The sequence below is a fragment of the Erythrolamprus reginae genome, chromosome 9 (genome assembly GCF_031021105.1).
Source record: "Erythrolamprus reginae isolate rEryReg1 chromosome 9, rEryReg1.hap1, whole genome shotgun sequence".
In the NCBI taxonomy this organism is placed as follows: domain Eukaryota; kingdom Metazoa; phylum Chordata; class Lepidosauria; order Squamata; family Dipsadidae; genus Erythrolamprus; species Erythrolamprus reginae.
The window spans coordinates 56,382,721-56,397,084 of NC_091958.1; the positions used below are offsets into that span (position 1 = coordinate 56,382,721).

Below are 14,364 nucleotides of genomic sequence, written 5' to 3' on the forward strand. Positions count from 1 at the left end.
GATGAATGACTTTTATTTATTTATTTATCGGATTTATATGCCGCCCCTCTCCGAGAACTCGGGGAGGCTTACAACATATGCAAAAGACAATGTAAATCAAAATCCAATTAATTAAAGTTAAGAATTAAATCTAAAAACCATTCCTTATAGAGGAAAATGCCTAGGTTTCCTGCATTTTGGGGGGTAACATTTGGTGGAAATGCTTCAATTTGCAAAGCAAAACTTCACATGGGCTTCCTACCATGTGTTAAACATCATTTGAATTTTTTTTTAAAAAAACCAGGATTTTCCTCTGAACCTTTTATTATGTGCATTTTTGCACACAAAAATTCAACACAAACATGAATTACACAATGAAGGAAAAGTTATAAAACATTTTAAGAAATCTTTCTGAAAATGAGTAGATATACATATTTTGACATATTCACAGAAATAAATTCTTCACCAAATAGGACCTCTTATTAATCTTTCTCCCTTTTAAAAATTCCATATATTTGGGATTACTTTCCTTACCAGAAAAGTTTATAGAGTTCATCAATAAATAGCTGTGCAGTTAAAAAAAATAAAGAAGTTTGAATTAATATCATGGTAACCTAAAACACTAAATGCTGCATCGTTTTAAGTCCAAAAATTTTAAAGTCACTTAGGCTGGACACCCCTTATGTAGATAGTTTTGAGGTCAAGAGATTTTCCTTCATCCTCTGCTTTTTTTTGTCGGTCTACACAGTGTTGCCACACAATATCTGAGCTCCTTCATCCCGCACAAAATGAATGGGCTGACAAAATTCCCCGAGGGCAACCCAAGAGTTCCCCAGACCTAAGTCCGAGACTCCAGGAAAGTTGGACTGCGAACGGTGGACATCAAATGCGATTTGTAGGTCTTACTCAAGCCCGTCATCCAGAACTTCAGAAGCTTCACGTTATCCTCTTCAGAAGCCCCCAAGATGCTCAACAATTTCTGGGTATCTTCTTTCGGCCTGCTATCCACCTTGGTGAACTTGAAGAGGACCTTCACTTTACTGCAGAGAGCAAAAAGAGAGAAGATAATGAGAACCGTTGGACCTGCTCTTTCAAAAATGAAATTTCTGAAGATCACATTGCACAACATCTCCCTTCCTTCAAGGAAGCATCTGCAAGAAATACCCCAGAAGACCACTACGTCTTAACCAAAAAGTCCACCTTACTTCATCCACTCCTCCTTTAGGCAAATGAGGCACTGGTCCACCACATCAACCGAGAGGTTCTGATTCATCAGAGCAGCTTCAATCTTGTTCAGGATGGTGGGACCAACTGCAGATGGGAAGAAGGACTTGGAGCATCATCTAGCTTTTTCTATTGCTTTTTTTAAAAAAATCAGCACTGCACAGTTGAGACACCTGTCCATCTTTATTCTTCTGCATTTCCAGCTAAATAGCAAAAGTATGTTCCTTTTTAAAAATTTGTAACACAACTCTTTTTGGTTGTGAACTACAGATTGGACGGTGTTATCACTCTCTACTCAACATGGCTTGGACTTAAGGCGCAAGGCTCACCTCTGTCTGCTGCCAGAGGGCTGCCGCTGGTCACCACAAACTCGTATTTACTGAGGGGCTGGTCATCGTCAAAGAGGACGGGATAAAGGCTTGACCGTGTGGCCAGACGAACTTCCACCAGGACAGCAAACTCTGCAGAAAAAAACCAGAATTTCTTTATACATTGTGTCCAGGGGGAAAGCATTTTGAGATTCCGATATTTCCCTGACATTTCTCTGTAACTTGCAATCTAGTTACGGCACAGTCGTAGATGATGTCATATCAAAATCATACATGATTTTCCCCTGACTTTTAAACATTTTAAGGGGAAGAGCCTTCTCTGTGGCGGCCCCGACCCTCTGGAATCAACTCCCCCCCGGAGATTAGGACTTCCTCCACCCTCCTTGCCTTTGGCAAACTTCTTAAAACCCACCTCTGTCGTCAGGCATGGGGTAATTGATTCCCCTGGACCGTTTCCGTTTTATGTATGGTTTGTCTGAGATGTATGATTGTTTTTTATATTAAGGGTTTTAAATTGTTTTAATCATTGGATTTGTACTGTTTTGTGTTGTGAGCCGCTCCGAGTCTTTGGAGAGGGGCGGTGTACAAATCTAATTAATAATAATAATAATAATTATTATTATTATTATTATTATTATTTTAATACAGTTTGGGTTTTTTACATGATTTGTTCTGTTTTTTTCAAGAATCCCCTGATATTTCCCTGTAACTTGCGATCTAGTTAAGGCACGATTGTAGCTGACGTCACACCAAACGGCCAAGCCATGGAGAAATATCGGGAGCTGAGGAAGCAAGTTCTTGCCACAGTTATGCTCATTTTTGCTTGACTCTGCCAGGCAGCGCGATCCGTGGTTGTTTTTTTTTACACGAATTTCCCCTGATTTTTAAACATTTTAATACAATTTAGTTTCCCCCCCTGATTTATTCTGTTTTTTTCACAAATTCCCTGATATTTCCCAAACCTGATAATCCCCTGATTTCCCTGTTTTCCAGGTTTGCTGGACACCCTGTTATAGCACCACCCCCAGATTTGTGGGACCACCACCCCGCTTGAATTTACAGTGTTTGCAGGGTCCGATTTGCAACCTTTCTAAATGGATTCCCACAAGCAAAGTCAAGGTGGCGGAGAGCCGCATTCTCTTAATGATGGCAACAACAGCAGTCATTTACTCAACAACCATGGTAGTAAAACCCATCCTAATCCACTTAGCAATTGCCTTGGTTAAGGATGGAAATTCTGGTTCCAGCTTTGGTCGTAAGTCGAGGACTATCTGTAGATTGTGAACCATCAGGGTGTCCAGGACAAGCCAAGGGTTACCCATCTTTTCTACCGGCCTGGAGAAGACAAAAGACTTGTTCTTACCAGAGGACAAAATGTGAGGAGGGATTTTCACTTGAGGACCAAGGCCCAAAAAGTTGCACCGGTACGCCTCCTCGTATTGGTCGCTGTACGGGATGATCCGGACACAGCCAACCGGAAGCATGGTCTAGCAAAGGAAAGAGAGGCAGGTGAGAATCCAGCTGCCAGCGCAGATTTCGTGCGGACAAAATAGTTTGCAAAGCAGGACGGAGAAAGCTGTGGTTTCACCCCCGTATTACGACATCAGGGCAGCCCAGCCAATCAGAAATCCACTAGAAGAGGACGGGGGTGGGAAAAGGTAACTTTGCATGCCCCACCCTTATATTACGACATCAGGGCAGCCCAGCCAATCAGAAATCCACTAGTAGAGGACGGGGGCGGAGAAAAGCAACCCTGCATTTCATACCCGCAGGACATCGAAGGCGGAGTGGATGAGGTCTCGATCCAGCGCTTTCCAGATGACCTGGTTGCCCATGAGAACGTGCCAGGCCAGCATGCGGAACGCCGACGAGCCCAAGACCTGGGAAAGACGCAACCAATAGTTTCTAAAATCTTTTCTTCCCCCTCTTTAATTTTACTCTACCACCCATGTTTCTCATGCTTTAGCAACTCTTGAGAGGTCTGAACTTGCAACTCCCCAGAATTTCCCTGCCAACTATACTTGAGAAATAATTGCCATGCACCAGGCTTCCCAAGTTTTAGAAGTACAGTAATACCTCGTCTTACGAACTTAATTGGTTCCCAGAGAAGGTTCGTAAGGTGAAAAGTTCGTAAGACGAAATGTTTCCCATAGGAAACAATGTAAAATCAATTAATGCGTGCAAGAAACCCCCCCTCCACAAAAATGGCGCTCCGCTGGGCGCCGCCGCCTAGCTGTCGCCTTTTGAAACACCCAGGGGGCTTCTCAGTGTCCTCCCAAAACCAAACTTTTGCCAAACTTCCGGGTTCGGCGTTCAGGAGGCCGCCGAGAAGCCCCGCCGCCCGGCTGTCAGCTTTGCAAAAGAGCTGCGGAACTGTCAGTCGGTTGGGAGGCTCAAACGGAGGTGGGGAATCCCAATAGGGAATTCCATGGGCGGAGCTTTGACGCCACGGATACGTTCTTCCTGGCCGGCCGAAACGTGGACTCCAGGAAGGACGTCTTCGTGATGTCAAAGCTCCGTTTGAGCCTCCTGACCGGCGTTCGGACGGTGGGTTTGTAAGGCGGAAAAAGTTCGTAAGAACAAGTTCCTATCTCGGAAAGTTCGTATGACGAGGGGTTCGTATCACGAGGTACCACTGTATCTGCTTTTTAAAATTGTTTGTGTTTGTTTGGTTATGTTATTTTCCATAGCTTGGGGTGTACGGCCTCCTAAAATTGCCAAGATGGCCAAAGACCCCTCTCCTCTCCCGGTGATGATCCAGTGACCGTTCCTTGCCTGTCTCAAATGCCGGAGGGAACGGAAGACCGAATGACTCCCGCCTGCCCCGTTCCAGCTGCTGCGTTCTGCCAAAAGACCAAAATCGGCTGGATTCTTCGTTTGCGCGGAACCTTCTCGGACGTCCTTCTGGCTGGTTGATTTTCCGTCTTCTTCCTCCGAGTTGTCCCAGGCTTCTGACTCTTCCTCCATATCTGAAGAAAAGATTTTGAACGGAGGTTACTCGCGCTTCTCCCGGCACAAGGCAAGGAAGAGTGGCTTTTTACAAGCGAGCACATCCATTAAAAAAAACCCTCCCGGCTTCTGCCTTTACCGGCAAGTTTTTCCATCTGCACCAATGTGTCCTCTGTCGGGGCCCCTTCCAGAAGCTTCTCCGTGAGTCTGCTGCCACAGGCCTTCAGCAGCCTAAGGATATTGGAAAGGGGTGTAAGCCCACTTGATACACAGCAGAGCCCCGTCCCTGCACCGGGATTTCCAAGCTGGAGGTCTACCAACTACCGTATTTTTCAGAGTATAAGACGCACTTTTTTACACCTAAAACAGGCTGAAAATTCAGGTGCATCTTATATTCTGAATGTAGCTATTTCCCCCCCAGGCCTAACCAGGTGCTAACGATCTTCCCAGCTCTTACCTTGCAGGCTCTTTCATTGTTACTCTCTGCAAAGAATGTTTTCCAAGCCCTAAGTCTTTGCAGGGTTCTTTTCATTTCTCTAACTTGCTCTGAGTAAGTTTTTTTCCAGCCCTAACCAGGTGCTAACAATGTTCCTAACTCTTACTGTTGTGGTCAGCTCTGGCCCAGCTCCTGCCCCAAGGACTGTGGATGTGGGGGAGACATCCACATGCTGCAGGCCTGTTTTGCCCCCGGTGGAATCTGCTGATGAAGGCTCCTCTGACCAAGAAGACATGAGTGACAGGGAGGAGGAGAGTGTGGCAGACAGCTCAGAAGGAGATCAATTATCTAGCTCCTCCTTGGATTCGGAACAAGAGTTAATGATACAGCCACGCATGAGGAGAGCGATGCATAGGCAGCAACATCTGAGAGATTATTATCAAAGAAAATGAGGCCACCTGTGGTTGGGTGGGGCTGTGGTCATTAGTGAGGCTGCTATAAAGAGCAGCCTGTGGGTTTGGCCATTGTGGAGGATTATCTGACCGTTGTGTTTCGTGACTGCTTTACTGACTTTGGCCTTTTGTGTGCTGATTTTTCACCCGCTTTGAAACTAAACCAGAGCAAAGTGTGTTTCACTTTGTGAAAGAAGAAGGACTGTGAATTGCCTCACAGCTGCAAGGTAAGTATCACAGAACTGATAAGGGACTTGTACAAATTACCAGTTTGTTTGGAGACGAGTGCTCTTGGCTATACCAAAAGAGGGCTTGGGTTAAGGGAATTTTCATTATAAAAAACATTGTTTTGCATTTTCAAACGTGTGTGTGTCTGAAACATGTACCTGTGAATTTTTGGGAGGAGTCTACCAGAGAGCCCGACAGAACACTTACTGGCCTGCAAGCTCTTTCATTGTTACTCTCTGCAAATAATGTTTTCCAAGCCCCAAGTCTTTGCAGGGTTTTTTTCATTGCTCTACTTGCTCTGAATAAGTTTCTTTCCAGGTGCTAATAATGTTCCCAGCTCTCGCCTGCTTACAAGCTCTTTCACTGTTACTCTCTCCGAATAACATGGTTTTTTTAAGCCCTGACCAGGGGATAAAATAATGTGCTGAAGCTGACCAGACTAAGGATGCTAGCCAGATGAACATCTGGGAGGCAGAATTTTCCCTCTATTCTCCTCTCCCAAAACTAAGGTGCGTCTTATACTCCAAAAATACGGTATATTCACCAAGCAAAGGAAGTGTGAAGGCAAGCCCACAGGTTCTCGTCATTGGTAAGCGAAGTCAGCGACCGAGCTGCATTCCCGTTCCGCTGGTGCAGAAAAGGGGTAAATGCCGTGTTCATGCGTTGGGCGCGCTGCGGACATCCGTACTGCTCCGCTTCAAAGACCTGAATAACCAAAAAGCAGCAATTGAAGTCGTAGATCCTTGGAACAAACTTCCAGCAGACGTGGTTGGTCAATCCACAGTCATTGAATGTAAACATGCCTGGGATAAACATAGATTCATCCTAAGATGAAATACAGGGAATAGTATAAGGGCAGACTAGATGGACCAGGAGGTCTTTTTCTCCTGTCAACCTTCTATGTTTCTATGAATGAAGAAGGAAGGAAACGAAGGAAAGGAAGAGAAGGAAGGAAACGAAGGAAGGAAGGAAGGAAGAATTCATCCTAAGATAAAATACAGGAAATAGTATAAGGGCAGACAAGATGGACCATGAGGTCTTTTTCTGCCGTCAATCTTCTACGTTTCCACATTTTTGATTGACAGACCTTGAGAGCTTTGCCTTGCAGCTCGTCCACGATGCCCCGGATCTTCCCCAGGAGGAAAGGCCACGAGTTGATGAGGTAGATGCGGTCCATCATGATGGTGATGATGCTGTACCAGCGCTGGAAGCCCCGAGCCAGGCTGTCCTTGATGAAGAACGTGTGGCTGAAGACGAAACCGTGCTGCTCGTCCCCGAAAAAGATGGGACCCTCCCGTCCGGGACAGACCTTGGCAAAGAGGAAAAGAGGCAGACCCCTCAACAGAAATTCTTTTTTTTAAAAAATATTCACACATAAATTTTTACATATCAGATACCGTATTTATTTATTTATTCATTCATTCATTCATTCATTCATTCATTCATTCATTCATTTATTGGACCGCCCCGCTCCGTAGACTCGGGCGGCTAACAGCAATGATAAAAACAGCATGTAACAATCCAATCCAATACTAAAATAACTAAAAAAACACTTATTATAAAACCAAACATACATACAAACATACCATGTGTAAATTGTAAAGGCCTAGGGGGAAAGGGTATCTCAGTTCCCCCATGCCTGACGACAGGGGTGGGTTTTAAGAAGCTTACGAAAGGCAAGGAGGGTGGGGGCAATTCTAATCACTGGGGGGAGTTGGTTCCAAAAGGCTGCGGCCGCCACAGAGAAGGCTCTTCCCATGGGTCCTGCCAAGCGACATTGTTTAGTTGATGGGACCCGGAGAAGGCCCACTCTGGGACTAACTGGTCGCTGGGATTCGTGCGGCAGAAGGCGGTCCCTGAGATAGTCTGGTCCGGTGCCATGAAGGGCTTTATAGGTCATAACCAACACTTTGAATTGTGACCGTATCTTTTACACATTGGAATTAAATATCATAATTCTATGTATTTGACAAATCAAGTACAGTTCAATAGATTAATAGAGCATAATATAATAAACTTAAGTCTTAAATCTTTTGTATGTACACTGATACCCTGTATTACTATATTTTATTTTTATTACAGAGCCATTCACGCCATTTTTGCCATATCTCTTTGGTTTCTTTAGTTCTTATTCCTTTGATTGTGTTCGTCATTTCGTCCATTTCTGCGCATCTGTAAATTTTTTCCATAATTCGGTTTTCAGACGGGGTTTCTTCTTTTTTCCACATTTGCGCTATTGAAATTCTAACTGCTGTCATTATATGCGTCATAAGATAGAGCTTTTGCTTAGAATAATGTTGCTTCCAAATTCTTAAAAGTATACTTTCTGGGGTATATTCTATTTCTTCTTCCATAATTTCTGTGAGCCATTTGTGGGTTATTTTCCAAATATTTTGAATTTTGGGGCAAGACCACCACATATGAAAGAAGGTGCCTGATTGTTCCTTGCATTTCCAACATTTAGTTTTGGATAAATCTTTGCAAGTCTTAGAGGGAGCATGTACCACCTATAAAAGAGTTTCAACAGAAATCCTTATGCAACCCCCCCCCCCCCCAAAAAAAAACCCTGTTTGGTTAACTGCATTACTACTACAGTGATACCTCGTCTTACAAACACCTCGTCATACAAACTTTTTGAGATACAAACCCAGGGTTTAAGATTTTTTTGCCTCTTCTTACAAACTATTTTCACCTTACAAACCCACTGCTGCTGCTGGGATGCCCCACCTCTGGACTTCCGTTGCCAGCAAAGCACCCGTTTTTGTGCTGCTGGGATTCCCCTGAGGCTCCCCTCCATGGGAAATACCACCTCTGGACTTCCGTGGTTTTGCGATGCTGCAGGGGAATCCCAGCAGGGGAATTACAGCAGCGCAAAACAGGCGCTTCGCTGGCAACGGAAGTCCGGAGGTGGGGTTTCCCAGCGAGGGGAGCATCAGTGAAATCGCAGCATCACAAAAACACAGAGGTCCGGAGGTGGGGTTTCGAGGACTTCGGTGTTTTTGCGATGCTGCGTTTTCACTGTTGCTCCCTTTGCTGGGAAACCCCACCTCCGGACTTCCGTTACCAGCGAAGTGCTCGTTTTTGCGCTGCTGGGATTCCCCTGCTGGGATTCCCCTGCAGCATCGCAAAAACACAGAAGTCTGGAGGTGGGGTTTCCCATGGAGGGGAGCCTCGGGAATCCCAGCAGCACAAAAATGGGCGCTTCGGCTGGCAAAAGGGGTGAGTTTTGGGCTTGCACGCATTAATCGCTTCTCCATTGATTCCTATGGGAACCATTGTTTCGTCTTACAAACTTTTCACCTTAAGAACCTCGTCCCAGAACCAATTAAGTTTGTAAGACAAGATATCACTCTATTAGTCTTCTCAGACCACCTTGAAAATAATAAAAGGCAGGATAAAAATAGAAATACATTAAGTATATGATCCACCCAACCCAGCCAGCTTACTTCACAGCTGAGGCTGCGCACACACGCCTGTCGCACAATGCTGAAGAGCTGGGGGTGGTTCGGGTGCTGGTGGCTGATGTATTTGATTGACGTTTCCTTGTCGTGACTGATGTAGCCTGGATGGCCGACAGGAAGGGAACGACACCCCTAAGAGGTGGGAACGAAAGAGAAGTTAATAAAGAAATAGACAACAGGAAATACAGAGGATTCCAAAAATGTTAATAACACCGGTCCACCCAAAAAATAATAATCAGCAAATGTATGTCTGTTTTGGTGTGCTGATTCCAAAAATATGCTTAGTTTTGCTCTATCACACAAAGTCTCTAGAAGCATTTTTTGTTATTGCTTTACAGTGATCCCTCGATTTTCGCGATCCCGTTCTTCGCGAAACGCTATATCGCGATTTTTCCCACCCAATGACGTCACTCTCTTCCTTCCTTTCTCATCTTTCTTTCTCTCTCTCTTTCTCTATCTTGCTTCTTCCTCTCTCACACTTTCTTCCTCCCTCTCTCATCTCTTTCTTTCCTTCTCTCTCTATCTCTCCCCCTCTTGCTGGCGGGCGGCGGGCGGGCGAGCGGGGGCATCAGCGAGGAAGACCCAGGGAAGGTTCCTTCGGCCGCCCAGCAGCTGATCTGCTGGGCGGCCGCAGCAGCAGCGAGCAGACGAAGATCGGGGTTTCCTCGCCGCCCACGCAAAGGGGAAACCCCGATCTTTGTCTGCTGCTGCGCTGCCGAGCAGATCAGCTGCTGGGCGGCCGAAGGAACCTTCCCTGGGTCTTCCACGCCGCCCACGCAAACTCCACCATCTGCGCATGCGCGGCCATGAAAAAAGGGCGCGCATGCGCAGATGGTGTTTTTACTTCCGCAACCCTACATCGCGAAAAACCGATTATTGCGAGGGGTCTTGGAACGGAACCCTCACGATAATCGAGGGATCACTGTATTTCGGATATGCAGATTACTCTTAATGTCGCCAGTATATTTCCTATACCTCATAATAATGATGCTGCTGAGTGAAAACTATACCTGCTATAGGAAAAACTACTGCATTTTTGGAGTATAAGACGCACATTTTTCCTCGCAAAAAGAGGCTAAAAATTTGAGTGTGTCTTATAATCTGAATGCAGCATTTTTTTGAAGCTTTTCCCCCCAGCCCTAGCTAGGTGCTAGCGATCTTCCCAGCTCTTATTTTGCAGGTTCTTTCACTGTTACTCTGTGGAGAATGTTCTCCAAGCTCTAAGTCTTTGCAGAGTTTTTTTCCTTACTCTAACTTGCTCCAAGTAAATTTATTTCCAGTCCCAAACGGGCTAACGACGTTCCCAGCTCTTACTGGCTTGCCAGCTCTTTCATTGTTACTCTCAACGAAGAATGTTTTCCAAGTCATAAGTCTTTGCAGGGTTTTTTCCATTGTTCTACTTGCTCCGAATGTTTCTTTCCAGGTGCTAACAATGTTCCCAGCTCTTACTGGCTTGCAAGCTCTTTCATTGTTACTCTTTGCTAAGAATGTTTTCCAAGCCCCTAAGTCTTTGCACTTTTTGTTTCATTGCTCTAACTTGCTCCAAATGTTTCTTTCCAGCCCTAACCAGGTGCTAATAATGTTCCCAGCTCTTATCGGCTTGCAAGCTCTTTCACTGTTACTCTCAACGAAGAATGTTTTCCAAGCCCTAAGTCTTTGCAGGGTTTTTTCCATTGCTCTACTTGCTCTGAAAGTTTCTTTCCAGGTGCTAATAATGTTCCCAGCTCTTACTGGCTTGCAAGCTCTTTCATTGTTACTCTCTGCAAAGAATGTTTTCCAAGCCCTGTCTTTGTAGGGTTTTTAAATTGTTCTACTTGCTCCGAACGCTTTCCAGCCCTAACCAGGTATTAACCTACTTGCCTCGCACATGTCTGACTTCTTGGGCCCCGGGCTGCTGGAGTCAACGCTGGCCCCTTCGGCCGGACTGTGGGAGCGAATCCTGCTGCTCATCTGAATGCCGCCTTCCTCATCCTCTGCTTGCTCGCTTTGCCCGGGGCTGTCTCCCCCCAGCGGGCCCTGCGGCAAAGGGGCGTGCAAGACCTCCGTGCAGAAGAGGGTGCGAGGGCCGTGCAGCTCGCAGAAGTGGCACAGCACCACAATGGCGTTCATGGTGGCTGTTTTTGAGGCTCAGCTGCAAAAAAAATGCCGAAAATATCCTGTCTTGGCTTTGTGCAATTCAAGATGGAAATGCATTGTATGTCTTGTTTCACCACCAAGAACAACAACCCTGTGAGGTGGATATGGCTGAGAGTGGGGACTGGTGCAAGGGCATCCAGCTGGAAGGAAGGGAAGAAAGGAAGATAGGAAGGAAGGGAGGGAAGGAAGGAAGAAGGAGGGAAGGAAGGAAAATAGGAAGGAAGAAGGAGGATGGAAGGAAGGAAGGAAGATAGGAAGGAAGGAAGGAAGGAGGAGGTAGTTTAGCATGGAAGAAAAATTGTTCTATATTATGTTTTGGTATTAATTTACATTACTATAAAACAAGTGAATTCACTTAAAAGTGCATGAACACAGCCCTTTGCAGAGAACAGCTGGTCAAATGATAAATTTGGTAAATCTATTTTTTGGAGGAAATGTAAGGAATGATCGTCTTTATATTACAAAAACTAATACCACTGTCAAGACATTTATGTACATTTTTACACAAAATATTTTATTTATTTTGTCAAGTACCTATTGGTAGCATACAAAGATATAACAATGTTTCTATACATGGTATCGGTGCTGACAATAGAGTTACATTGGGACAGGGGACGGTAGGCAGGCAGATGCACTTATGCACGCCCCTCAAAACTCGACTCCCATCCTTTCTGCAAATGCTGGGAGTTGTAGTCCCAGCATCTTTGCAGATGGTTCAAGGTTTGGGGGCGGGGGCATTAATGACCCTGCTGCATAAATAACCATGCATGCCTAGATAGGTGTGATTGTGTGTCTGGGGAGGTGATGCTGAGACACACACAAACACCTTTACAATCTGGGAACAGGCTGGTCTTTAAGCCAGCAAGAGATCTGAGGTTAAAACAGCCTCTCTCCCTACTGTCCTACCAGCCCGCGCACGCGACCCTACCTTTATTCCCTCCTCGGGAGCCAGAGCAAGGCGCTAGTCCTGATTGAGGTCCAGTACAAAAGAACTCAAGGGTTTCGTTCTGGTGGGAGCGCGCATGCGCGTTCTTCCGGGTTGTCTGTCGCCGCCCAAAGCGCCTGACTCGGACTCAACGGGAGGAACCATTGAAACCTTGGAGGGGGAACCCAACGAACTTTTGCCTCCCTCGAAACTCCCGCGTGCAATCCAACGCCAGGAAAGGAATGAGAAGCACATCTAAAAACAGTACACGATTCAGCCCTGAATCCTCCCAGAGTTAGCGTTCGGGGTTTCTTTGCCAACTACATCGCAGGATCCCCCTTCGGCTGCCATTGGTTCAACCTGCCACCATTGGGGCTTCCAGAGAAGGGCCAATCCAACTGAGAGGGTGTGTGACGGAGATTTCGCCGGCAATTTATATGCACTTTCAGATTTTAGAAAAGTTCAGATTTTAGGCCTCAAAATACCAAAGCCAAATAGATTGCTAATTCGGAAAGGAGAGGTAACAAGAATATCCTGTCCGCATATTTAGGATTTTATAGGCTTCCCCCCTGGGCAAAATGGTACGACCCGGGGAGTCCTATGAGAGTCACGAGATGGAAACAATGCACAAGTTTATGCAGAAGGGCGTTTATTTAGATTTGTATCTCGCTTTTCCTGCGGGAGTAAATTCAGGCCTTTTACAGACAAGTGCGCCCGTTATTCCACCGCACCATCAATCAAGGTTGCAAAGGCTTGCATGCACACAGCAGCACAATTGGGGGTTCTGCCCCAGAGCATGCAATGCCCCCAGAGGGGTGGGGTGGGGGGTTGAGGTCAATGGGGCAGGTCTGGACAGACACCCAGTTCTTGCCTTCGTTTTCAGGCGCAAGAGGATGATGGGCTTTGGTTCTTGGAGGAGACGGTCCAGGGATTCTTAGCCTCAGCAACTCACTTTTTCTTTCATTTTTTTTCTTTCTTTGGCAAGGATTTGAACAAAAGAACAAGGGGCCACAATCTGAGGTTAGTTGGAATGATCAGAAGCAACGTGAGAAAATATTGTTTTACTGAAGAGGAGTAGATGCTTGGAAGAAACTTCCAGCAGACGTGGTTGGTAAATCCACAGTGACTGAATTTAAACATGCCTGAGATAAACATAGATCCATCCTAAGATAAAATACAGGAAACAGTATAAGGGCAGACTAGATGGACGGTCTTTTTCTGCCATCCTCTATGTTCTTTCTTTCCTCTCTTTTTTTTTCCTTTCTCTTTCTCTCTCTCCCTCCCTTCTTTCAATTTATATTGCCTCCGATTTGCCCATGGCGACTCAGGGCAGCTTACAGAACTAAGATAGTTTGTGGACTCCAACTCCCACAATCCCCCACCCAGCCACGCAGGAGCATGGGAATCTTCCTGGTTCTTGTTGAACTTCTCTATCTGACGCATGCAAGAAGCACGTTATTTTGGGGGGGGGGACACGTACGGTTGAGACCTCTCCCCAGACTCTACATCTCCTTGACAATTTTTACAACTCGTGGATTTCCCATTCCCAGAATTCCCTGGTCCAAACGCTGGCTGAGGAATCCTGGGAGTTGAAGTCCACGCGTCGCAAAGTTGCCGAGGTTGGACGAGATTCCCCACTGTAGGATCCTGGGATGAGATTCAGGATTATTACAGGTTCCCCTTTGCCAGAATTCCCAGAGGCAGAAGAAACACAGAGGTGATGCTAAGGAATTCCCAACTGCAGAGTTGGGAATACTAAAACAGCCAGGAGATATTAAAACACTTTGAGGGATCATGAAATTCTCCCTGGCAAATCAAAGCAAAAAACCTTTGAGATCCAAATTTGGAGAGAAAAGAGAATCACAAATACGTATCAGGAAAGACTCCATGAACTCCATCTGTAGAGTCTGGAGGACAGAAGGAAAAGGGGGGACATGATCGAAACATTTAAATATGTTAAAGGGTTAAATAAGGTCCAGGAGGGAAGTGTTTTTAATAGGAAAGTGAACACAAGAACAAGGGGACACAATCTGAAGTTAGTGGGGAGAAAGATCAAAAGCTACATGAGAAAATATTATTTGACTGAAAGAGTAGATGATCCTTGGAACAAACTTCCAGCAGACATGGTTGGTCAATCCACAGTAACTGAATTTAAACATGCCTGGGATAAACATAGATCCATCCTAAGATAAAATACAGGAAATAGTATAAGGGCAGACTAGATGGACCATGAGGTCTTTTTCTG

General features: G+C 45.6%; 1 protein-coding gene across 2 annotated transcripts; it reads right to left on the reverse strand.

Moving 5' to 3' along the window:
* Positions 1–285: 285 nt before the first annotated feature.
* FLCN (folliculin) lies at positions 286–12,254 on the reverse strand. 2 transcript variants are annotated; one of them, XM_070761405.1, is made up of 12 exons: positions 12,123–12,254; positions 10,919–11,189; positions 9,044–9,190; positions 6,685–6,906; positions 6,142–6,302; positions 4,621–4,712; positions 4,308–4,501; positions 3,299–3,412; positions 2,896–3,019; positions 1,533–1,664; positions 1,185–1,290; positions 286–1,019 (listed from the first exon to the last, which is right to left on the reverse strand). In XM_070761405.1, the coding sequence occupies exons 2-12, from the start codon at positions 11,165–11,167 to the stop codon at positions 818–820; spliced, it is 1,743 nt and encodes a 580-aa protein (XP_070617506.1). In that variant the 5' UTR covers positions 11,168–11,189; positions 12,123–12,254; the 3' UTR covers positions 286–817. The 2 variants fall into 2 exon arrangements, with proteins under 2 accessions (XP_070617506.1, XP_070617508.1); XM_070761407.1 differs by lacking the exon at positions 3,299–3,412 and having other exon boundaries at positions 12,123–12,207.
* Positions 12,255–14,364: the final 2,110 nt, after the last annotated feature.

Coding starts and splice junctions, on each gene's coding strand:
- FLCN (XM_070761405.1), bottom strand. CDS start 11,167: ATGAACGCCATTGTGGTGCTGTGCCACTTCTGCGAGCTGCACGGCCCT. Junction 9,191..10,918: donor AGAAGTCAGACATGTGCGAG/GCAAGTAGGTTA, acceptor CCCACCTCTTAG/GGGTGTCGTTCCCTTCCTGT. Junction 3,413..4,307: donor CCCTCCGGCATTTGAGACAG/GCAAGGAACGGT, acceptor CGTCTTTCCCAG/GTCTTGGGCTCGTCGGCGTT.